General features: G+C 47.8%; 1 protein-coding gene across 3 annotated transcripts in view; it reads right to left on the bottom strand.

Moving 5' to 3' along the window:
- arrb1 (arrestin beta 1) overlaps positions 1–25,010 on the bottom strand; it is a 100,138-nt gene that overhangs the window by 60,119 nt on the left and 15,009 nt on the right. Inside the window, exon 1 of one of the 3 annotated variants that reach the window (XM_004912226.4) lies at positions 11,142–11,631. The exons of 1 other annotated variant lie outside the window; for it this stretch is intronic. In XM_004912226.4, the coding sequence (XP_004912283.1) occupies positions 11,142–11,287 (146 nt within the window). In that variant the 5' untranslated portion in view covers positions 11,288–11,631. Of the gene's footprint in view, positions 1–11,141; positions 11,632–25,010 lie in introns of those variants that run through there. One more of the 3 variants, XM_002940747.5, reaches the window with a different exon arrangement.

Below are 25,010 nucleotides of genomic sequence, written 5' to 3'. Positions count from 1 at the left end.
GAAGAGGGCTGGTCTAAGGTGGGTAAGTCTAAGAAGGATAAGAAAAGGAGGGGTAAAATGAAGCTTGGCATGACCGAGGGGAAGAGTAATGCTGTGCCCCTTGCGGAGAACAGGTTTGGGCCTTTATGTTGGGCTGACCAAGTGGAGTTAGAGGAGGAGGAGGAGCGGTTGGCTAATGAGCTTGGGGAGGATTCCCATGATGACAATAGTTCTTCTTCCTCTGACCTCGAGGACATTCCTGTTGAGGAAGCAGAAAGGTTTCCCTTTGGGCTCTCAGCTAAGCGGGAGGGTTCTGATGATGACAGAAGGACAAAGAGGCAGGCGAAAGCCTCCAGAATTTAATCACTCTGTAATGGCTGTCCCCCCTCCAATTCGCTTTGCGACCATTAATGTCGCGAGTGTGAGGTCTGTAAGTGCAAGAGAATCGGCCTATTTTTTGTTCTCCCGAATTGAGGCAGAAGTTTTATTTTTGCAGGAGACCAGGCTATGTCATCTGGCCGATATACATAAAGCTAAAAAAGAATGGAGTCACGGTCCCTCCTATTGGTCTCTTGCGGCCGAGCCTTACAGTGGAGTGGCGGTCCTTTTTAAGACCGATAGGGTAACAATCAAACGGGTGATTGAAGTAGAGATGGGTCGTTGCATGGTCCTTGACGTCCTGCTGAACGGGCAAGATCTTCGCCTGATTAATATTTATGGTCCTCAGTCAAACGGGGCGAGGAAGGACCTGTTTAGCAGGATTAAGCCCTTTCTTTTTACAGCCCAGTTGGTAGTTTTTGGCGGTGATTTTAACACCGTGACTAGGCGTATGGACAGGGGAAGTGCCGCAGGCCGACTGGGCTCTGATACTCCTTTCCTAAATAGCATAGTCAGAGAGGCCGGTCTTGTGGATGTGCACATTCGCCACTACCCAGACCGCACGGGGTTCACCTTCTATAGAGGTATATGTAGGAGTAGGATAGACAGGTTTTTGTTAAAGAAGACTCTGTAACATCGCCCCCCGAGGTGATGGCTGTGGAGTTTTCTGATCACTGTATGTTGTTGGTTTCCCTGAATGTCTCTCAGACCCCTCAGAGGGGTAAGGGTTTATGGCGCTTAAATTCGGCCCTCCTGGGGGAGGAGTGGGTAAAACAGTCTTTCAGGGACTTTTTTCAAGACCAGGAATCTTTAATAGATGTCTGCAGCAGTAAGGTTGAGTGGTGGGAGATGGTCAAAAGAAGGATCGCAGGACTCTTTCGAGGCCTAGCAAACAAAATACAAATTGATAAATATCGTGCCTATCTTGCCCTCAGGAGGAAGCTTGACAGACTGGTGTCTGATGGCGGTGATCGTGGGGAGATCACCAGAGTTAAGGCTCTGATGAAGGAGTATCAGTATGACAGGTACTCTTCCCTGGTTCTGGAAAGGGATTACGGGCCTTACCACTCACCTGACCCTTACCAGAACTGTAGGGAAGCAGCTTCCCGCAAGTTTGTACATGGCTTGCGAAATGAGGCCGGGGTGCTTGAGACTTCGGTTCCAGGCATCCTAGGCGTTGTTGAAAACTATTATACTGGACTCTTGAAGGAACAAGAACTCAGCCCGGCTAGAATGTCTTCCTTCCTGGACGAGACTCCTATTCAGAAAGATAATGACATTCCTTTTGATGATTTGGTGGGTGAGATTGAGGTTGATGAAGTCATGACGGCCATTGATAGCCTAAACCTTAAAAAGTCACCAGGGCCTGACGGTCTTACGGCCGAGTTTTATAAAGAGTTTCGCGACGTCTTGGCACCTTGTCTCACGGAGATTTTTAATAGCTCCCTGGCCGAGGGTTTACTCCCTCCCTCCATGAGACACTCAGCCTTAATCTTGCTCTCCAAGGGTTTGGATCAGTCCAGAATTGAGAACTGGCGCCCCATAGCCCTTCTCAATGTGGACAGGAAAATTCTGGCAAAAGTGTTGTTTAATCGTCTCTTTCCTCTAGCGGAAAGATTACTTTCCCCTCACAGCACTGCTCCGTGAAAGGCCGGAGCACCTTTTCTGCCGTCCTTGGCATCCGGGAGGCTTTGGAGCGGTGCAGGGCCTGTGAATGGGGGAAATACCTGCTGGCGTTGGACCAGTCTAAGGCCTTTGATAGAATCAACCACAAATATCTCTGGTTGCTCCTTCGCAGATACGGTCTCCCGGGGAGGTTTATTAATTGGCTTAAAGTTTTATATCGAAGGGCCGAAAGCTTCCCTCTTGTGAATGGCTGGTCTGGCGCGTCCTTTTGGGTCTCTTCTGGGGTCAGGCAAGGGTGCCCCTTGAGCTCTCTGCTGTATGTCTTCGCCATAGATCCGTTTATTAGGCGGCTTGATGGTGATGCTTTGGCAGGAGTTCCCCTGGCACCCGGGAAGGCCTTGAGGGTCGCTGCCTATGCCGACGATGTCACGGTCGTTGTGTCCAGTGGGGAGGAGGCAGATGCTGTGGCATTGATTGTGCAGGACTATTCAGAAGCTTCGGGTTCATTGATTAACAGGAACAAGTGTGAAGCTTTCTGGATGGGGAAGGGAGATCCTGCCTTTGATCTTCCGGATGTCTTCCCTGTGGCCCAATCCAGAATTAAAATCCTTGGAATTGAATTTGGCCAGGGCGATTATGCCATCCCAAATTGGGAGCAAAGGTTGGAAACGGCATCTGCGTTGGTCAACCGATGGAAAGGGTTAAAGTATACCTTAAGGCAGAGGGTTGATTTGATCAAGACTTATCTGGTCCCAATTTTTCTTTACGTCAGCTATGTGTGCCTTTTGCCTCAGTCTTTCTATGGCAGGATTTGTTGTCTGTTTTTCCTACTTTTGTGGGGAAACAAAATGAACCTCATCAAGAGGAATGTCACCTACCTGCAAAGGAAGGAAGGGGGCCTTAACATGCTAAACCCCATTGTGTTCTTTGTGAACAACTTTATTAAGTACAACTTCAGCAACCTCCTTCTGGAGAAGCCTCCTTTGTGGGCAGATATCTTCAGGATTTGGGTCTCTCCTTTTCTTGGGGAATGGATGAATGGCGGCTTGGTAAAGAGTATGCGAATCCGGCACGGCCCTGTCCCGCCTTATGTTGCAGGGGTTCTGAAAGCTATGCGGCGATGGTGCATTACTGTGGGTGAAGTCAAGTCCTCTACTAGGAAGGAGATCGATAGGAGGGTCTTGAGATCCTACTTTTATGCACCATTGGCCCTGAAAGATTGCCCAGACGAAGTAATGAGAGTAGGGCTCTCCTTAGTGAATTCTCCCAGGATTCCATCCAAGTTCAGGGATATCGCCTGGCGCTCCTTCCATGGGAAACTTTATGTTAGTGGGAACGTGAAGCACAAGTGCACCGATGACCGTGACTGTCCACGGGAGGAATGCTCTGGGAAGGTGGAGACCATGGACCACTTCCTGCTTCATTGTCCCTTTAACATTGAAGTATACAAAGAAGTGTCTAATGCCTTGGGCATTCCCTGCCTCTCTGGTTTAGATTACCAGGAGTGGGCCTACGGGGCATTCAGGTGTCACCAGGGTTTTGATTTGAGCACACTTTTTCTAGTTAGTTCTGTCGTCCGCTTTTACACTTGGAATGCACGGTGTCAGGTTCCCATTAGGCACAAAGTTCTCCCCTGTTCAGAGGTGGTGGGTTCCATACTGGGTGAGCTTTGGAAGATTCGCTCTTTTGAGAGGCAGAGGATGGATGCGGCACGGTGGGCGTCTTTATGGCGCGGGTTTTGTTTTCGGCCTCCTTGAAACCCTTTATCCACTTGGCCCTTTCTGATTGGCCTCTCTGGTGTGGGGCTGGTCTCTCCCACTCCCTTTAGATTTTTTTAATTCCTGAGAGATTTTTTTATGATTGGGCTCGTGCTGTTTTAGGTGAGTAACCTGCGTCTTTGTCTTTCTGTCCTTAGGGTTGGGGTAGGTTTTTGTTTTGAGAGGAAATACTGCGGAATTGTATACATGTAAATATATGCTAAGTTTTAACTTCTGTTTATATTTATGGAATTTGTTTTATTTTAAACAGAATATTTGTTTTGTGTTTGTAATTATTTTGTTTGTTATTAAGTTGCTTGTTTTCAATAAAAAATTAGCAGGATAAATACAGTGCCAATTCCATGTATAATACCCCAGAACCCACAGCGGGATAAATACAGTGCCAATTCCATGTATAATACCCCAGAACCCACAGCAGGATAAATACAGTGCCAATTCCATGTATAATACCCCAGAACCCACAGCAGGATAAATACAGTGCCAATTCCATGTATAATACCCAGAACCCACAGCGGGATAAATTACAGTGCCATTCCATGTATAATACCCCAGAACCCACAGTAGGATAAATACAGTGCCAATTCCATGTATAATACCCCAGAACCCAAAGCAGGATAAATACAGTGCCAATTCCATGTATAATACCCCAGAACCCACAGCAGGATAAATACAGTGCCAATTCCATGTATAATACCCCAGAACCCACAGCGGGATAAATACAGTGCCAATTCCATGTATAATACCCCAGAACCCACAGCAGGATAAATACAGTGCCAATTCCATGTATAATACCCCAGAACCCACAGCGGGATAAATACAGTGCCAATTCCATGTATAATACCCCAGAACCCACAGCAGGATAAATACAGTGCCAATTCCATGTATAATACCCCAGAACACACAGCAGATAAATACAGTGCCAATTCCATGTATAATACCCCAGAACCCACAGCAGGATAAATACAGTGCAGACTTCATACCTCTACCCAGTTTGCTGTAGGAAATTTATTGATTTTGGGGGAGGGATTAGCCTCACAAAACCTACATTATACTCCGTCCACATCAGTGGCCCGGTAATCAGATGCATTTGCCGATATTATAACCTAAGCCCAAACCCTACAGGAACAAATTCACTCGTTTATCAGAACCTTTAGCAGTTCTAGCACGGTTCTAACCTTGGGTGACAAGCACGGAATCGAAAACATCAAGGATAAAGGATTTATTTCTGTTAATAAGGGAGCTAAACGAGTATCTCGTTGCTAAAGAGAACTAATTGATTTCATGCTCAATATGGAATTGGTCTCAGCGATAGGTGGGGGGAACGTCATCTACTCCCTAGTGTAAATATACAATATATATATAGCTTAGGCATCCTGCTTGTCTAATATACAGTTCTGCCTACATCTGGGCTAAATGGTAGGCCCTGCCAGTGATTAAACTGTGGCCCTGTTATACTGGGAGAGATACCATAAAACTATGGCACATAGGGATTCCCCTGTACTAAGCACAATTCAGCAGGAACAGCCCCATAAGTTTGCTCATAGCCTGTACAGAGAGATACCATAAAACTATGGCACATAGGGATTCCCCTGTACTAAGCACAATTCAGCAGGAACAGCCCCCTAAGTTTGCTCATAGCCTGTACAGAGAGATACCATAAAACTATGGCACATAGGGATTCCCCTGTACTAAGCACAATTCAGCAGGAACAGCCCCCTAAGTTTGCTCATAGCCTGTACAGAGAGATACCATAAAACTATGGCACATAGGGATTCCCCTGTACTAAGCACAATTCAGCAGGAACAGCCCCCTAAGTTTGCTCATAGCCTGTACAGAGAGATACCATAAATCTATGGCACATCGGGATTCCCCTGTACTAAGCACAATTCAGCAGGAACAGCCCCCTAAGTTTGCCCATAGCCTGTACAGAGAGATACCATAAAACTATGGCACATAGGGATTCCCCTGTACTAAGCACAATTCAGCAGGAACAGCCCCCTAAGTTTGCTCATAGCCTGTACAGAGAGATACCATAAAACTATGGCACATAGGGATTCCCCTGTACTAAGCACAATTCAGCAGGAACAGCCCCCTAAGTTTGCTCATAGCCTGTACAGAGATGTAAGTCACTCTTTAGTTGATCTTCCCCTTTAATAGCACTATATGACTATATAATTAAAGGGAAGGGTGCGGCGACACTAAGATGGATCAGACAGGGCCACAGACAGGGTCACTCCGCATGATCGCAGGCAGATGCAATCAGGCAGCACAATGACTCTGTTACTAATATAATATTCTATTTCTAATCCCTCGGCTCCAAAGTAAACTGCCCGCTCCCCTCTGGCAGCGCCCGGGCGTGACATTGCTAAGCCTGGCACACAGGCTGGCACCCAGCCGCTCATCTTTCCGTCGCTGGATAAGGGCCCGACAGGGGACCCTTTGATGTGAATAACAGAGAGAAGGATTAAGTCACACGTGATTGGTCGAAAGATCTCGCACTTGCCCCCCATAGTGTGAGTTACAGAGCACTTGTGCCCGACAGGCACTGTATTTAATGCCTGCCATAGCCAAGCGGTAATTATAGGTTCCCGTTGCTTCTTTTGCCCATGTTTATTGCAGTTTGCACCCTGCCCCACATCCTTGTGTCTGACCTGCACCTATGGGTGCTAAGTGCCCACAACATGGAGCTGTGCCCTTTGCACCCTGGTTGGCACTTTTGGCAGCAACTGTCACAGTTACAACTACAGTCGCTCATTTCTTTGTGGCCCTTAACAATTACATAGGCGATTCCATGAAACTGGGTCAGTTTATTGCCCCCCCCCCCGGTGCTGTAATTGTGCCCCCCCCCCCCCCGGCAATAGGAATCCTCTCCCTAATCCGCTTTGCCTTGTGGGTATTTTGCACTCTCATTAATGAGCCGCCCTTTCACACTCTCATTTACTTTCCTCTTTGATTATCTTTATCCCAGCGGATCATTAGCCGACGGAACGGATAGTTCTAATTGGATCGCATTAGCAAGTGAGGAAGGTGTCCGGCAGCTCATCCGACTTGAGCAGTCGTTATGGCAACAGCGGGAGGACACCCAACTAATTCCCATGCCCTGGAGTAGGACTGGGCATTATACTTGGCATCTATCAGTGTGTGCCACGGGGAATCCCTGGGCCCCATACTACAGGTATAGGACCTATTATCCAGAATGGGGTTTTCCGGATAAGGGATCTTTCCGTAATTTGGATCTTCATAACTTGAAGTCTGCTAAAAATCCTGTAATTATATCTTAGTTGGGATCAAGTACAGGTACTGTTTTATTATTACAGAGAAAAGGGAATCATTTAACCATTAAATAAACCCAATAGGGCTGTTCTGCCCCAATAAGGGGTAATTATATCTTAGTTGGGATCAAGTACAGATACTGTTTTATTATTACAGAGAAAAGGGAATCATTTAACCATTAAATAAACCCAATAGGGCTGTTCTGCCCCCAATAAGGGGTAATTATATCTTAGTTGGGATCAAGTACAGGTACTGTTTTATTATTACAGAGAAAAGGGAATCATTTAACCATTAAATAAACCCAATAGGGCTGTTCTGCCCCAATAAGGGGTAATTATATCTTAGTTGGGATCAAGTACAGATACTGTTTTATTATTACAGAGTAAAAGGGAATCATTTAACCATTAAATAAACCCAATAGGGCTGTTCTGCCCCAATAAGGGGTAATTATATCTTAGTTGGGATCAAGTACAGGTACTGTTTTATTATTACAGAGAAAAGGGAATCATTTAACCATTAAATAAACCCAATAGGGCTGTTCTGCCCCAATAAGGGGTAATTATATCTTAGTTGGGATCAAGTACAGGTACTGTTTTATTATTACAGAGAAAAGGGAATCATTTAACCATTAAATAAACCCAATAGGGCTGTTCTGCCCCAATAAGGGGTAATTATATCTTAGTTGGGATCAAGTACAGGTACTGTTTTATTATTACAGAGAAAAAGGAAATAATTTTTAAAAATTAGAATGATTTGCTTATAATGGAGTCTATGGGAGATGGCTTTTCCGTAATTCAGAACTTTCTGGATAAGGGGTTTCCGGATAAGGGATCCCATACCTGTACTAAGTTAGCAGGGCCCTCCACCCTAGGGAGCCCCAATTATTTACCCACTGGGTAGAAGCATATCTACCCGGGGGGGGGCAGAACCCCTAGGCTCAGCCCCCCATGGTATGTGCATGGTAAGTTTCAGTGTGGAAATCTTGCCCACTATAGTTACCCCACTACCATTGGTCACCTAGACCCCCAGGGGGAGGATCCTGCCAACATGCGAAATGGGACCCCAATGAGAACACACACAGACACACCCCATATCCCAGTCCCGACCCATAAAGCTAAAACTGTGCCAACATTGCACCCAAATTTCACCCACTCCAAATAACCAATAACAATTTTATTTCTCTTGGGCCCCCCTGTGCCTCTTGATGGTACAAATATTGGGGGGCCCGGGGATTATGCCCTCACTTCCCTATGATGAAACCCTATGTGTCATGTTTAGCGCTGGGGGGTTTGGGCTTCAGGGACTGAGCCCCACACTGGGATAAAGGGAACACACCCGGGGCCCCTCCGGTATAACGAGGGTTAATGCGCCACGCCTACCGCCGTGAATTTGCTTCCAAACGCTAACAATGAGCAATTAAACTCCTCTTAATCCTCAAATATTTTGCCAGGGTGATAAGGAATCCTGCCAGCAATCCAACACCCGATGCCAGCTCTGTGCCCACATACAGTGCCAAGGTGCCGCCATGGTAACCTAATAAATGCACTCATATGACTGGCGGGGGGGCAAAGGCTCACCTGGGGGGGCAGTTATATAACAACTGGTTGGACTCCCCCTGTGCCCCCCTAATGGCCATGTCCCAGCCACTCCTGATTATTCCCTGACCATGTACTCTCATTGGCTCACCCAAGGTTAAAGGGGATACAAACCCTGCTGCCCAGCGCGGCTCAACCCAACGTTACTCAGTTGTTACTGGGCTACAAATCCCACAATAATGTAACATATAATGAAGCTTGGGGCATGCTGGGAGCTGTAGTCCAGCAACATCAGGGCTGTATTCTTAAAGCAATATTGCACAATAAAACTTTCCCCCAAATCCCCACAGCCAGCGACTGCTTTAACATGCGAAAAATCCTCCAATGAGAATCCCAGCTGATGTGAGTAAATCCGGCTCCCTGTTCTCTGTTCCTGCAATTGGAGTTGGGAGCAATAAGCACAGTTTCCCAGCACTGAACAAGTCTGTCCCTTTATCCCCATGTCTGATTCCTGTGCCATATAATGAGGGGAGAAAATGCCATCATTATCTCTATATGTAAGGTACCAGCAAGGGGCCTGACACAGTGCTGGGAATCAGCATTCTCACTGGGCAGTTCTTTTGCATTTATAATCAACTTATTTATCAGTACAATTCTCATTGGGGAATTTCCTTGCATCTGTAATGATGGTTTTTGGCAGCTTCTATAGCAAAACTAGGGGGCGCCGTGGGGCAGCATCATGGCTGGGTTTATATCACCATTAAATATACGGGGGGCAAAAATGCAGGATATTTGGCAGGTCCGACAGATGACTGGGCCACATGCTATCAGCAGGGCTTTCCCCACAATGGAGCCTGGGTTATTAGCCCCCCCGCCCACACACAGGCCCTGAGCCCTAGAATCCATGTAACCAAGGCTAGGTACATACATAGCAAAACCCCCAGTCTGCCCTGTTACCCTCTTACCTGCCCAGACCCCTGCCCATCTCACCAGCAAACCCTGTACCTTTTGCAGTCCTATGACAATGGCTATGGCCCCGTCCCTGCACTGTGATTGGGCCCCAGACCAGTCACCCCCCTCCCCTGCTGCTGAGTCCTTAATTGCACCCAGAAAGATACAAGTCACAGGGCCAATGGGCTCCCAGACTTCGAATAGAGGTTTTGGGAGCCCAATTATAGCACCCATGGGTGCCTGGTTATACAACTACAGCCTTGGATGGTATTAGAGCACCTAAATATCCAGGTCACTTCCAGTTGCCCCGGATTGGGCCAGCGGATAAGGAAGGTAATTACCCCAAAGGCTTCATTGCTCAGCCAAAGCGCCTTATATATTTATCCCACTCTCCCTAACGCTAATCCTCTTATCAGCCCTAATCTAATTATATGACCCCCACCCCCCCCCCGCCAGATTGCACATCCCACTGTCACTCAGCCAATGAATTGCCTCCATTGTGCTCTTGGGAACCAATGACCCATTGCTCTGTGCGGCCACAGTTTTATTGTTACAGCTCTGTAACTTTTCTTTCTATTCAGTCCCACTTCTATTCGTATCCCAGTCTCTCATTCCAACCACTGCCTGGTTGCTAAGATAATTTGGACCCTATCGACCATATAGCTGCTAAAATGCCAAGAGCCCCATTAAATGACATTATTGGCCGCACTATTGTGACGTCATTTCTGTATTCCAAGAGCTTCCCAGTGACACAAGTCCTTTAGGGGTTACGTGCCCAATGGGTTCCACTGGGAATGAGGTGCCAGTGCACAAAGGGTGCAAACTCTATACCAGAACAGGGCAGGGTTGTGCCAAGTTACGGGGCCCCCCTGCAGCCTATTACATATTTCTACATTTCATAGCATCCCCCCCCAGTTACAGCCTGTACACCTACCATCATCTTGCCTTACTATACACATTATGCCATAGTTAGAGCCCCTTCTCCTGGCACTGTAGCCCCTATGCCGAGTGCCATCTTGCCTACTATACACATTATGCCATAGTTAGAGCCCCTTCTCCTGGCACTGTAGCCCCTATGCCGAGTGCCATCTTGCCTTACTATACACATTATGCCATAGTTAGAGCCCCTTCTCCTGGCACTGTAGCCCCTATGCCGAGTGCCATCTTGCCTACTATACACATTATGCCATAGTTAGAGCCCCTTCTCCTGGCACTGTAGCCCCTATGCCGAGTGCCATCTTGCCTTACTATACACATTATGCCATAGTTAGAGCCCCTTCTCCTGGCACCACCTTACCTTATTCTGCACACTGTCCAGCACTGTAGCCCCTATGCCGAGCCCCATCTTGCCTTACTATACACACTATACTACAGTTACAGCCAATCCCTGAGGGTCCCTTTGCATACAGCTTGGGGGCCACACAAACTGCAGGGCACTAAAGGCAGCCCGGCCACAGAAAGAGGGGGCACTGCAAGCACCGGGCATTAAGGGGAATAACAGTGGGATTTGCTCATTAGAGGTAACACCCCGGGGGTCATGTTGGCACGAGGGGGCATCGCTGTGGGTGATTCCTTGTGCCCAGTCCGACACACATTGTGCCACAGACCTGTCCTTACTCACAGAAATACGTTCTCCATTGGCGCGGCCTTGTGGGCTTCCAGCTCCCCACAGCGGATTCCCAGCGGTGCCACCACGCAAGCAGGAACCGACTCCTCCAATACGGTTCTGATCCTTAGGTACGGGCTGTCAATCCACATGTAATCCATCTAGGCACCGGCATCACTGCAGCCCTGCCAGCCAGCGAGGTGTGCGACGGTCCCTTCCCTCTCAGCTCTCTCCCCCCCACTGATTCCTTTATTCTCTCCAATGGCAGCGACTACCCACGGGCTGGAATCTCAGCCGCTCTCTCGCTCTCTCGCTCTCTCTCAATCCAAGCAGCTGCATCAAAATTCTCCCATTTACTGTGTTATGCCCTGCGTGCAAGTCTGATTGGCTCGTGTCGTCATCGGCAGTACAGCGTGCCGCGGGCACAACACCAGCATATCAAATCTCTGCAGCCTCCCGCGGGTATGGGTGAGACCCTCCCCAGCCAGCGGGAATGCAGAGACAGAGATAGGGGGCCCAAATATTCCCCCCAGCAAAATGGCAACAGCAAGATACAATGGGGATTGTAAGATATGATGGAGACAGTGGGATAGGAAGAATGGTAAGATAGGGCAATGGTCAATAGGGCAAGAGGGCGACAGTAGGTCATGATGGAGACAGTAGGGCAAGATGGGGACAGTAGGACAAGATGGAGGCAGTAGGGCAAGATGGAGACAGTAGGGCAAGATGGAGACAGTAGGGCAAGATGGAGACAGTAGGGCAAGATGGAGACAGTAGGGCAAAATGAAGACAGTAGGGCAAGATGGGAGACAGTAGGGCAAGATGGAGACAGTAGGGCAAGATGGAGACAGTAGGGCAAGATGGAGACAGTAGGTCAGGATAGAAGCAGTGGGAAATGATGGAAACAGGACCAAAATAAAGAAAGTATGGCAAGATGCTTTAAAGGTGAATTAGCTTTGCTTGTACAACATATTTCCCAGGGCAGCCCAGTAAGCAGGGTTCCTATCTCTGCTGTTGGAATTAGAGTGTAGGCCTGGGGGAGAGGTGCATGTAGTCAGGACCAGAAACAGGCAAAATAAACAAAACAAAACACAATTCAAATAATAGAATACTTTGCCTTTAAATCATACAAATACAAAAACACATACAAGAGTATTATAAAAACAAAACCCCAAGTCTGGATGTGGGCCAAAAGCATCAATCTCTGGAGAAAATAGAGAAATAAATTCCGTTGAGGGGTTTGGGAATAGTCAGGGCGAGTGAACGTAAGGTCACAATCCATGGAGATGAATGTCTGGTTTATATTTTGGGAATAAAATCAAAGCCGCTAAATGTCATCCAAACGGGGAAACTATGGAGAGATATGCTGAAGTAAATTCAGCAAAAGAGCTCAGTGCCAGGCAGTGACTGCAAAAGCCAACAACAACTTCTGTTCCACATGCCATGGAGTTTTGCCCATAAATGCCATGTTGTGAGGCCTGGTCTAGTACACGGAAGGTATAAGCACCTTTGGGTGTCACCCCAGAAGGACCACCCAAAGGGAAACTATGGAGAGATATGAAAATAACACAGAAAAATACTCAGCAGAAGAGCTCAGTGCCAGGCAGTGGCTGCAAAAGCCAACAACAACTTCCGTTCCATATGCCATGGAGTTGTGCCCATAAATGCCATGTTGTGAGGCCTGGTCTAGTACGTGGTATAAACACCTTTGGGTGTCACCCCGCAAGGACCACCCAAAGGGAAACTATGGGGAGATATGAAAATAACTCAGAAGTAAACTAAGCAGAGGAGCTCAGTGCCAGGCAGTGGCTGCAAAAGCCAACAACAACTTCCGTTCCATATGCCATGGAGTTGTGCCCATAAATGCCATGTTGTGAGGCCTGGTCTAGTACGAGGAATAAACACCTTTGGGTGTCACCCCGGAAGGACCACCCAAAGGGAAACTATGGAGAGATATGAAAATAACTCAGAAGTAAACTCAGGAGAGGAGCTCAGTGCCAGGCAGTGGCTGCAAAAGCCAACAACAACTTCCGTTCCATATGCCATGGAGTTGTGCCCATAAATGCCATGTTGTGAGGCCTGGTCTAGTACGAGGTATAAACACCTTTGGGTGTCACCCCGCAAGGACCACCCAAAGGGAAACTATGGAAGGACCAACAGAAGTGGGTGTATTAATGCCCCTACCATATCAGAGAGTTCATTGGGTGCCAGCCTAGTGCATTGACCCAACCTGATGCGGGAACCCAAGGTCCAGGGTGGCAGTAGCTCCAGGGTTCCCCAGTGTGAATGGGCGCAATGGGGGCAAGAGGGATGTCTCGGAAAGCATGGGCAAGTGCAGGAACATGTTCATGCCTCCATGTATTGTCTCATTTCCCCTCTCCTGCCAACAAACACCAGTGGGGTTTAAAAACTGGGGGATAAATATTTGAGTGTTTCCATCGGCCTTACAATGACAAACATGTCTGAGGTCACAAAACAAATGCGGAAAGATTAACACCGCCGTCCAAAAAGGAATAGACTTGACTAAAGGCCACTGCGGAAGAACAACATGCAGGTTCTACAGGCTACTGCCTAGAGATCTATTGCCCCCAGTCGGGGCTGTTGGTTGCTAGGAACAAGTTTAGGGGTCCAGGGACTTGTCTTGTTGCTGAACAAACACCAAGCGGCGAGAGGGGGGCGCCGACGCTCAGCAGAGCCCGGATCGTTCTGATGTATGAGGCTCATTTCTCGTTGGTTTGAATTTCTAATTAAAAGTAAATCAAATCAGTGGGAACAAACAGGCAGCGAGGTCAGGCCAAGATTGGAGTAAGACTCGTCATAAATAGGATTGGGTGGGACACTCTATTGATTCATACAAAAACAGCATAGTAATACATTAAGCTGTGCAGAAGTAGGGAGTAATTAGCGAGTGTGCAGTAGGAGTAGGTACAAACAGCAGGACCAGCATGGAGTAGGGCAATAGCGTATGGGTTGAGGAGAGCACAGAGAATTCTGCATGAGTGTGGATTATAAGTAGTCATGCATAGGATGGGGTAATTAGTATGGAGTTAGAGTAATAATGCACTGCATGGGGTTGGATAGAGTTAGTAGTATGCATACTCCTGTGTAGGGAAGAGTAGAGGGTATCCCGCATAAGATGGGGTTTGATAAGAGTATTAGTGACTCTGCATATGATGGAGTTACACAGAGCTGGGGAAAGAGTAATCCTTATAGGACAGGGTGGAGTAGGGAATGGAGCATGCATGGAGTTGCACAGAATATGGAGTAGGAGTAATTGCACATAGGATGGGGTTGGATAAGACTATGGGGCTGAGTAGAGAATAGAGTAAGAGTAGTTATACACAAGGTGGGGTTGTGCAGACTATGAAGTAAGAGTAATCCTAATGAGTATGGGGCTGAGGAGAGAATGGAGTAAGAGTTATAGTTATGCATTTGATGGGATTGTATAGAATACGGAGTAGGAGTAATTGCACATAGGATGGGGTTGGACAGACTTTGGAGTAGGAATAATGGTACTTTTGCTCGTACCCCAGTGCCTTACTACAAGCCAATAGGCCGTACTCCTATGTTTATTTGCTACTCAAACGCTACTCGAGTCAGTTTGTGCCACACGTTAAAGGACTCACTTCCCAAACAGCTCACAAAGTCCTTCCTCCATGGAGTCCCGGCACCCCGGCCAAGAAACGTAGCCTGTACCTACTGACAGTAAGCCCCGCCCCCCAAGGGACATTTCCATAATACACCAAGATGGCTGCCCTACACCCAGCCCATCATAAACCTTTATTCCATCCCAAAAGTGCTTTGTGTTTGAGCCGAGAGTGCAGCCGAGAGTGCAGCCGAGAGTGCAGCCGAGAGTGCTGAGAGCCGTTGCCCCTTTCTTGCAGCTTCGAAACCTAAATGGATTTGTGATGATGAAAATCAATATTTTCACTTTCAGATTTTCCATCTAATCCCTCCATATTGGACAGTTTGTAGCCCATGTGGATCTAGTGAAGGGCAGAAATGGATGGGGCTCTAAGCAGCGGATAAGACAAAAGCTTCTGTTTGTTGAGTGAGTGTGAAGCTTCGCTATTCAGCATGGACATCTCCGGCCGGAACCTTCATGGTGCCCTACCAGCCCTCTCATACGGGGATCTGAGCACATAGTCCCATTAACCCCCGGCACATAGTCCTACTGAGCCCCTGCCCATAGTCCTACTGAGCCCCGGCCCATAGCCCTACTGAGCCCCTGCCCATAGCCCTACTGAGCCCCTGCCCATAGTCCTACTGAGCCCCGGCCCATAGCCCTACTGAGCCCCTGCCCATAGCCCTACTGAGCCCCTGCCCATAGTCCTACTGAGCCCCGGCCCATAGCCCTACTGAGCCCCTGCCCATAGTCCTACTGAGCCCCGGCCCATAGCCCTACTGAGCCCCTGCCCATAGCCCTACTGAGCCCCTGCCCATAGTCCTACTGAGCCCCGGCCCATAGTCCTACTGAGCCCCGGCCCATAGTCCGACTGAGCCCCGGCCCATAGTCCGACTGAGCCCCGGCCCATAGTCCGACTGAGCCCCGGCCCATAGTCCGACTGAGCCCCGGCCCATAGTCCGACTGAGCCCCGGCCCATAGTCCTACTGAGCCCCGGCACATAGTCCTACTGAGCCCCGGCCCATAGTCCTACTGAGCCCCGGCCCATAGTCCTACTGAGCCCCGGCACATAGTCCTACTGAGCCCCGGCCCATAGTCCTACTGAGCCCCGGCCCATAGTCCTACTGAGCCCCGGCCCATAGTCCTACTGAGCCCCGGCCCATAGTCCTACTGAGCCCCGGCCCATAGTCCTACTGAGCCCCGGCCCATAGTCCTACTGAGCCCCGGCCCATAGTCCTACTGAGCCCCGGCCCATAGTCCTACTGAGCCCCGGCCCATAGTCCTACTGAGCCCCGGCCCATAGTCCTACTGAGCCCCGGCACATAGTCCTACTGAGCCCCGGCCCATAGTCCGACTGAGCCCCGGCCCATAGTCCGACTGAGCCCCGGCCCATAGTCCGACTGAGCCCCGGCCCATAGTCCTACTGAGCCCCGGCCCATAGTCCTACTGAGCCCTGGCCCATAGTCCGACTGAGCCCCGGCCCATACCGGGGGCCTATTCAGCTATTTATAGAAGCTAATCACCTCTTTGCATATGCAAATGGAATCAGGAGAAGAGGGACTTGAGGAGTATGAAGTACTGCGAGGAGGAGTATTTTTCTGTTGATTCAGGGGACAGAGTTGTTCTCGATGGCTGCCAATCAACAGCAAAACCCAAGAGACTTTCTTATTAATTGAAGAACCTCATTAGTTAAACAAGGTTGCTGTTCTGCAAATGGCGCCACGATGTGAGCTGAGCCTCAGTGTGTTGGTTCCCAGTGTTCCCCCCATTCACCCTCAGTTTAGCTGAGCTTTAAATATTACACATTTATGCCTTGGGCTGGTGTTGAGCAGTAGGTGAGGCAGATCTAAGTCTTCGGATCAAAGTCTGAGGCTTTAGCCTAGTATTGTGTACTGTTCTGTAGGGTTTTGTTGCACACAATCTAATCTTTGGGTTATGGGCTGTTCCACTTGGTCTTCTCACTGTCTTGTATATTGATCCATATGGACTAGTCTCTAGTATTATAGGCTGTTCCACTTGGTCTTCTCACTGTCTCCTATATTGGTCCATATGGACTAGTCTTTAGTATAATGGGCTGTCCCACTTGGTCTTCCCACTGTCTTCTATATTGATCCATATGGACTAGTCTGTGGTATTATGGGCTGTTCCACTTGGTCTTCTCCCTGTCTTGTATATTGGTCCATATGGACTAGTCTTTAGTATTATGGGCTGTTCCACTTGGTTGACTACTCTTTGGTGTACAAGCCTACAGTGATGATATCGGGAAAGCATGAACTTGCTTGGGGACCTCACTACATGACTGATGTGTATGGCTTCAGACATCAGGAGGAGAAACCATGCAAAATCAGTCCAATATTATGTTCCTCTACTTAAATATGAGCTACAGTCTTCAACTGAGGTCCATGGCTTTGACCCCTGGCTAGGAACTAGAGACCTGAAGGTCTGATATCTATCTAGAAGTGATTAGTAGGGTGAGCAGCCATTTAGAATCTGCAATGAATTGGAAGAAGAAGGCAAATGATTCAAAAACTATACCAAATAAATAATGAAGACCAATTGAAAAGTTGCTTAGAACAAGCCATTCTATAACATAATAAGGGTTAACTAAAAGGTGAACTTTAAAGTCTAAACCGACAGGTGTAAAGAAACGAGAGCGTTGGGACTGGTGGAACGTTTCCCACTCAAGGTTTGTGCTCCATCCAATTCCTTATAATGTATTCATTAGTGACCTTTACTTTGGCACCGGGATCTGGGGGTGGCACTGAATATTGTGCCGTAATGTTTGCTGGCGACACAGTGATATTATGCAATGTTATAAGTGCAGAGAGTAATGAAATATCAGCCAGGAAAAATACAGAGGCTGGCAACTAAATTCATTATGTAACCTGATGTATTTATGAAGGTGGAATCCCACGGAGGAAGGGGGTTGTTTGATGCACAGAGGCAGAAATATATAGAGATAGGGGCAGAGATATATAGAGATAGGGGCAGAAATATATAGAGATAGGGGCAGAGATATATAGAGATAGGGGCAGAGATATATAGAGGTAGGGGCAGAGATATATAGAGATAGGGGCAGAGATATATAGAGATAGGGCAGAGATATATAGAGATAGGGGCAGAGATATATAGAGATAGGGGCAGAAATATATAGAGATAGGGGCAGAGATATATAGAGATAGGGGCAGAGATATATAGAGATAGGGGCAGAAATATATAGAGATAGGGGCAGAGATATATAGAGATAGGGGCAGAAATATATAGAGATAGGGGCAGAGATATATAGAGATAGGGGCAGAGATATATAGAGATAGGGGCAGAGATATATAGAGATAGGGGCAGAGAGATATAGAGGTAGGGGCAGAGATATATAGAGATAGGGGCAGAGATATATAGAGATCAGGCAGAGATATATAGAGATTAGGCAGAGATATATAGAGATAGGGGCAGATATAGAGATAGGCAGAGAGATATAGAGATGGGCAGAGATATATAGAGATGGGGCAGAGATATATAGAGATGGCAGAGCGAGATATAGAGATGATAGAGAATATAGAGATAGGGGCAGAGATATATAGAGATGCCGGCAGAGATATATAGAGAAGGTGGCGCGGAGGGCAGAGATATATAGAGATAGGGCAGAGATATATGAGATAGGGGGCAGAGATATATAGATATAGGGGCAGAATATAGAGATAGGGGCAGAGATATATAGAGATAGGGGCAGAGATATATAGAGATAGGGGCAGAGATATATAGAGATAGGGGCAGAGATATATAGAGATAGGGGCAGAGATATATAGAGATAGGGGCAGAGATATATAGAGATAGGGGCAGAGATATATAGAGATAGAGCGTTAAGAGAGAGATATAGCGTCACAGTATATATAGGAGATGGGGGCAGAGATATATAGAGATGGGGGAGGAGATATATAGAGATAGGGGCAGAGATATATAGAGATGGGCAGAGATATATAGAGATAGGGCAGAGATATAGAGATAGGGGCAGAGATATATAGAGATAGGGCAAGTATAGAGATAGGGGAGAGATATATAGATATAAGGGGCAGAGATATATAGAGATAGGGCAGAAATAATACTAAGAGATAGGGGCAGAGATATATAGAGATAGGGGCAGAGATATATAGAGATAGGGGCAGAGATATATAGAGATAGGGGCAGAGATATATAGAGATAGGGAACTAAGGAGCCGCCTGTGGGGGTGCATTATGGGGTGGGGGGCAGGAGAGAGCGATGCCCTTTGGGCTCGGCAGACAATGGATAATAAACAGGGGACATGTTGTTCCTTGTTGCTCAGTAAAACAAAGGACTATAATAAAGCCAATAAAATCCTTTATAATAGCCTTATTAAAGGCAAAGCTAACCCCTTGGCTAGCAGAGGCTGCTGGGAGTTTTCTCACCCTACCCCAGCAAGGGAAGCAGTAGGGCAGATCCCAAGCCCCCGGTGCAAGGAAGCGGCCGTAGGAATCCGGGCAGCGGCGGCGGAATTCTGTCTTCTTCTTCCAAATAAACAGGAGTTATTTTTGGTTAATAGATTCCATTCTCCTCTGTTTAACTTCACTAATTAGATTTATTATCTCTCTCCGGCCGACAGGCAGCTGCAGGGATGAAGTGGGGCAGGGAAGGATCCTGAACAGAACCAGTCCCCTCCCAAATACAATTAATTCAATGTATCCTGGGGGGGGGGAATCACTATTTGTCTCAGTGGGGGCCACATATGGGATCCCAAAATCTTGGCTATGACCAATAGTGGTGTAACTATATATATATACAGCAGGGGGGCCGCCACAGGGTCTGCTGTACCTTAGTCCCCCCTCCCCGGCCCCTCTCCTACCGGCGCGGTCGGGACCAGGAGGAGCAACACGGTCGGGACCAGGAGGAGCAACATGGTCGGGACCAGGATAAGCAACGCGGTCGGGATCAGGAGGAGCAACACGGTCGGGACCAGGAGGAGCAACGCGGTCGGGATCAGGAGGAGCAACACGGTCGGGACCAAGGGGTCGCATGCATTGCTCTACCTGCAGCTGTCTAAAAAAAGCTGATTACTGGTTGCTATGCGTTACTGCCCACAGGCAAACCTGCCCAGTGTTGATGAATGAGCCCCAACTGTGTTTCCCCTACCCCTCTTGCCCTCCGAAGGCGGGCACTAAACACACTAACTGCCCCTATAGCCCTGGGTGCATCACTCCTTGCTCTGCCTCCTGGAGGTGCTGTTGTACATTCAGCAAACATTGTGGGGTAGTGGGAGTTACAGTCAACTACATCTGTAGGGCCACAAAGCCGTTCCCTCCATGGGATTCTCTTATCAGCCGCTTTGTGTGAAAACTTCCCCTGCGCCCCGTTCCCACACAAGCAGAACCACAGGACTCGAGTCCACCAATCAGAGGGGCTCGTTGCTCACAATATAAACACAGTGAAGGGTCTGGGGAAGGAACCACTCGAGCGTCACAATGGGCTCCATAACGGGAATTTAGGCTACAGGTCCCCATAGAGTTGTAGAAATATAATACTGAATTCTCTAAATAAATAGGATTATATTTTCTTTCTTTATGCAGTGTTTTTGGGTGGATTTCCCCTTTAAAACAGAAATGACAGTCTCCCAGCCCATTCCCAGCAGTTCCCCAGCAGGGCTGTTCCTACAGAAACCCAAGGACTTCCCATGACACCCACAGCTCCAGCTCATTCATTACTTCCCCTTGTCCCTTATCTCTTTCCTGCCCGTTACTGTTCCATTTCCCCACATCCATCAGGGCTTCAACTGCAGAACCCGCCCTGCAGGGAGCCGGAACCTTCTTACTGCAGAGTTTCAGGCTATGAGCTATGAACGTAAGGGGCTGTTCCTGCTGAATTGTGCTTAGTACAGGGGAATCCCTATGTGCCATAGTTTTATGGTATCTCTCTGTACAGGCTATGAGCAAACTTAGGGGGCTGTTCCTGCTGAATTGTGCTTAGTACAGGGGAATCCCTATGTGCCATAGTTTTATGGTATCTCTCTGTACAGGCTATGGGCAAACTTAGGGGGCTGTTCCTGCTGAATTGTGCTTAGTACAGGGGAATCCCTATGTGCCATAGTTTTATGGTATCTCTCTGTACAGGCTATGAGCAAACTTAGGGGGCTGTTCCTGCTGAATTGTGCTTAGTACAGGGGAATCCCTATGTGCCATAGTTTTATGGTATCTCTCTGTACAGGCTATGAGCAAACTTAGGGGGCTGTTCCTGCTGAATTGTGCTTAGTACAGGGGAATCCCTATGTGCCATAGTTTTATGGTATCTCTCTGTACAGGCTATGGGCAAACTTAGGGGGCTGTTCCTGCTGAATTGTGCTTAGTACAGGGGAATCCCTATGTGCCATAGTTTTATGGTATCTCTCTGTACAGACTTGTGCCTTTATATGGGCACAGAACCCCTCAGTGACTGCTAATATCCTTATCATTTACAGTAGGGGGTACATTATCCCTTATAATACATGAGTGATACTCAGAGTTCCCTGTATAACTCAGCCTGCAGCCTTGTGCCTTTATATGGGGGGCACAGAACCCCTCAGTGACTGCTAATATCCTTATCATTTACAGTAGGGGGTACAGTATCCCTTATAATACATGAGTGATACTCAGAGTTCCCTGTATAACTCAGCCTGCAGCCTTGTGCCTTTATATGGGGGGCACAGAACCCCTCAGTGACTGCTAATATCCTTATCATTTACAGTAGGGGGTACATTATCCCTTATAATACATGAGTGATACTCAGAGTTCCCTGTATAACTCAGCCTGCAGCCTTGTGCCTTTATATGGGCACAGAACCCCTCAGTGACTGCTAATATCCTTATCATTTACAGTAGGGGGTACATTATCCCTTATAATACATGAGTGATACTCAGAGTTCCCTGTATAACTCATACTGCAGAGGTTGGGGGTTCGTGCAGATATAAGGAGTCCCCCCGGGGTAGGAATGTGCCTGTAGATAATGGATGGAATTCTCTGCACATGTCGGGGCCCATATAGTAGAGGAATGGGCTGGCCCATATGGGGTGAGTAGTGGTGTAACTGCAGGGTGTCGGGGGGGCCGTATCCAGGCGGTTGCAGCTGTTAATCTCTCACGTACCCCCCCCCCCCCCCGGGGCAGTTACACAGAATTCCTCTCTTTCAGGGAAACAAACTGATTCTATTGTATAAATTGGCTTTTTTCCACCTTAGGGAACGTGCCTTACGGCGGCTCGGAGCCTTTGTTAAATCTTTAAAGCCCCGAGGTCCAATTAAGGTCAGTGCTGACGTCAGAACCCAATCAGCCCCAGTATGGGCCGCGCCGCTGCTTCATTTCAGAACTGGATACAGAGAAACTCCTATTTATTGCTCTGAGTCTGTATATTGCGCCCCCGCGTCACTGCAGTATGAATTATTTCCCCATCTCTACCTGTCAGAACTGAACACAAACCAGAACCCCGACCCACAGGGAATGTTCTGCTTATCTCTATAACACTGAATAACAACACAGCGTTGGGTTCAATTACACTTTACTCCCAGCAATTCTGTGTGTTTATAAACATCTGCCCCTCCGGGAACAGAACTGAGGCCCATAAGGGACACCAATAATACTCATAAATACTCCTCCAGGAGGTCACAGAACCCCTCAGTGACTGCTAATATCCTTATCATTTACAGTAGGGGGTACATTATCCCTTATAATACATGAGTGATACTCAAGTTCCTGATAACTCAGCTGCAGCTTGTGCTTATGGGGGCACAGACCCCAGTGACTTAATCCTATTTACAGTAGGGGGTACATTATCCCTTATAATACATGAGTGATACTCAGAGTTCCCTGTATAACTCAGCCTGCAGCCTTGTGCCTTTATATGGGGGCACAGGAACCCCTCAGTGACTGCTAATATCCTTATCATTTACAGTAGGGGGTACATTATCCCTTATAATACATGAGTGATACTCAGAGTTCCCTGTATAACTCAGCCTGCAGCCTTGTGCCTTTAATGGGGGGCACAGAACCCCTCAGTGACTGCTAATATCCTTATCATTTACAGTAGGGGGTACATTATCCCTTATAATACATGAGTGATACTCAGAGATCCCTGTATAACTCAGCCTGCAGCCTGTGCCTTTATATGGGGGCACAGAACCCCTCAGTGACTGCTAATATCCTTATCATTTACAGTAGGGGGTACATTATCCCTTATAATACATGAGTGATACTCAGAGTCCCTGTATAACTCAGCCTGCAGCCTTGTGCCTTTATATGGGGGGCACAGAACCCCTCAGTGACTGCTAATATCCTTATCATTTACAGTAGGGGGTACATTATCCCTTATAATACATGAGTGATACTCAGAGTTCCCTGTATAACTCAGCCTGCAGCCTTGTGCCTTTATATGGGGGCACAGAACCCCTCAGTGACTGCTAATATCCTTATCATTTACAGTAGGGGGTACATTATCCCTTATAATACATGAGTGATACTCAGAGTTCCCTGTATAAACTCAGCCTGCAGCCTTGTGCCTTTATATGGGGGGCACAGAACCCCTCAGTGACTGCTAATATCCTTATCATTTACAGTAGGGGGTACATTATCCCTTATAATACATGAGTGATACTCAGAGTTCCCTGTATAACTCAGCCTGCAGCCTTGTGCCTTTATATGGGGGGCACAGAACCCCTCAGTGACTGCTAATATCCTTATCATTTACAGTAGGGGGTACATATCCCTTATAATACATGAGTGATACTCAGAGTTCCCTGTATAACTCAGCCTGCAGCCTTGTGCCTTTATATGGGGCACAGAACCCCTCAGTGACTGCTAATATCCTTATCATTTACAGTAGGGGGTACATTATCCCTTATAATACATGAGTGATACTCAGAGTTCCCTGTATAACTCAGCCTGCAGCCTTGTGCCTTTATATGGGCACAGAACCCCTCAGTGACTGCTAATATCCTTATCATTTACAGTAGGGGGTACATTATCCCTTATAATACAGGAGTGATACTCAGAGTTCCCTGTATAACTCAGCCTGCAGCCTTGTGCCTTTATATGGGGCACAGAACCCCTCAGTGACTGCTAATATCCTTATCATTTACAGTAGGGGGTACATTATCCCTTATAATACAGGAGTGATACTCAGAGTTCCCTGTATAACTCAGCCTGCAGCCTTGTGCCTTTATATGGGGGGCACAGAACCCCTCAGTGACTGCTAATATCCTTATCATTTACAGTAGGGGGTACATTATCCCTTATAATACAGGAGTGATACTCAGAGTTCCCTGTATAACTCAGCCTGCAGCCTTGTGCCTTTATATGGGGGGCACAGAACCCCCCCTGCAGGGGGTTAAACTGGATTCCAGTCTGTGGGATCACAAAGTCCCTTTAGATGCTGTTTAGTTACAGGGGGGCACCGGGAGGGACGGCTGCAGCCCAAATACACCGGAACCTCAGACGACCCAGTGAAAGCAAATGGATCCCTTAAAGTCACAGAGAATTTATTCCAAACATGCGACTCTCACTAATGCTGGAAGTTGTAGTTCAGCAACGCTGTAAGGGCCACAAAATGCCTGTGCCGCCATTAATGTCCCCGAAACCACAAATACTCATGTTCTGTACCTCAGACAGCGATGTGGCCCCTCAGAGCTAGAGCCATCAGCCCCCACAGGGATGCTGGGAGTCTTGGGGTGGGGCCACTATAATCCTGGAGTCATGGGGTGGGGCCCCATTATTAAATAAGGCATACCAAACTGGTAGCTGATGTTGATGAACTACAAATCGCAGACAGCTGCCCCTTTTAAACCACCCCCGGCTTCCTTTAAAGGGGAAGTACCCCCTTTTTTTAATAGAAATAGATATGGATCCCCCTCTTTCTGATTCAGATCAGCAGCACATATTATCCATTGATCCATTGGGCCGCAGATTGTCCAACTCCCGTGCTCCCCCCCCCTCGCCCGCCCAGCAGCTTCCAGTGAAATGGCCAAGCTGTGCATCGTGTTTATTAAAGAGGAGCGCTTCCCCTTTAAGGGTCAGAGATTCCACGAATTCGCCGAGCGAGAGAGCCCATTTGTGAGGTTTCCGGCAGAACATCAATATTCTATGTCCGAGGGCTCCCAGTGTGGGGAATTAGCATCCAGCAACCGGCCAAGCAGACGAGTCCCAGGGGGGCACCTCCAGCCTCCTTTCCTCCAAGAACAAATAACCCTGTCACTCTGTGGGATCAATACCCCCCCGGCAGCCTGCCCGCTACC

The sequence above is a fragment of the Xenopus tropicalis genome, chromosome 2 (assembly GCF_000004195.4).
Source record: "Xenopus tropicalis strain Nigerian chromosome 2, UCB_Xtro_10.0, whole genome shotgun sequence".
Classification (NCBI taxonomy): Eukaryota; Metazoa; Chordata; class Amphibia; order Anura; family Pipidae; genus Xenopus; species Xenopus tropicalis.
The sequence above is the reverse complement of the archived record's forward strand: the minus strand, read 5'-3'. Positions and strand labels throughout refer to the sequence as shown.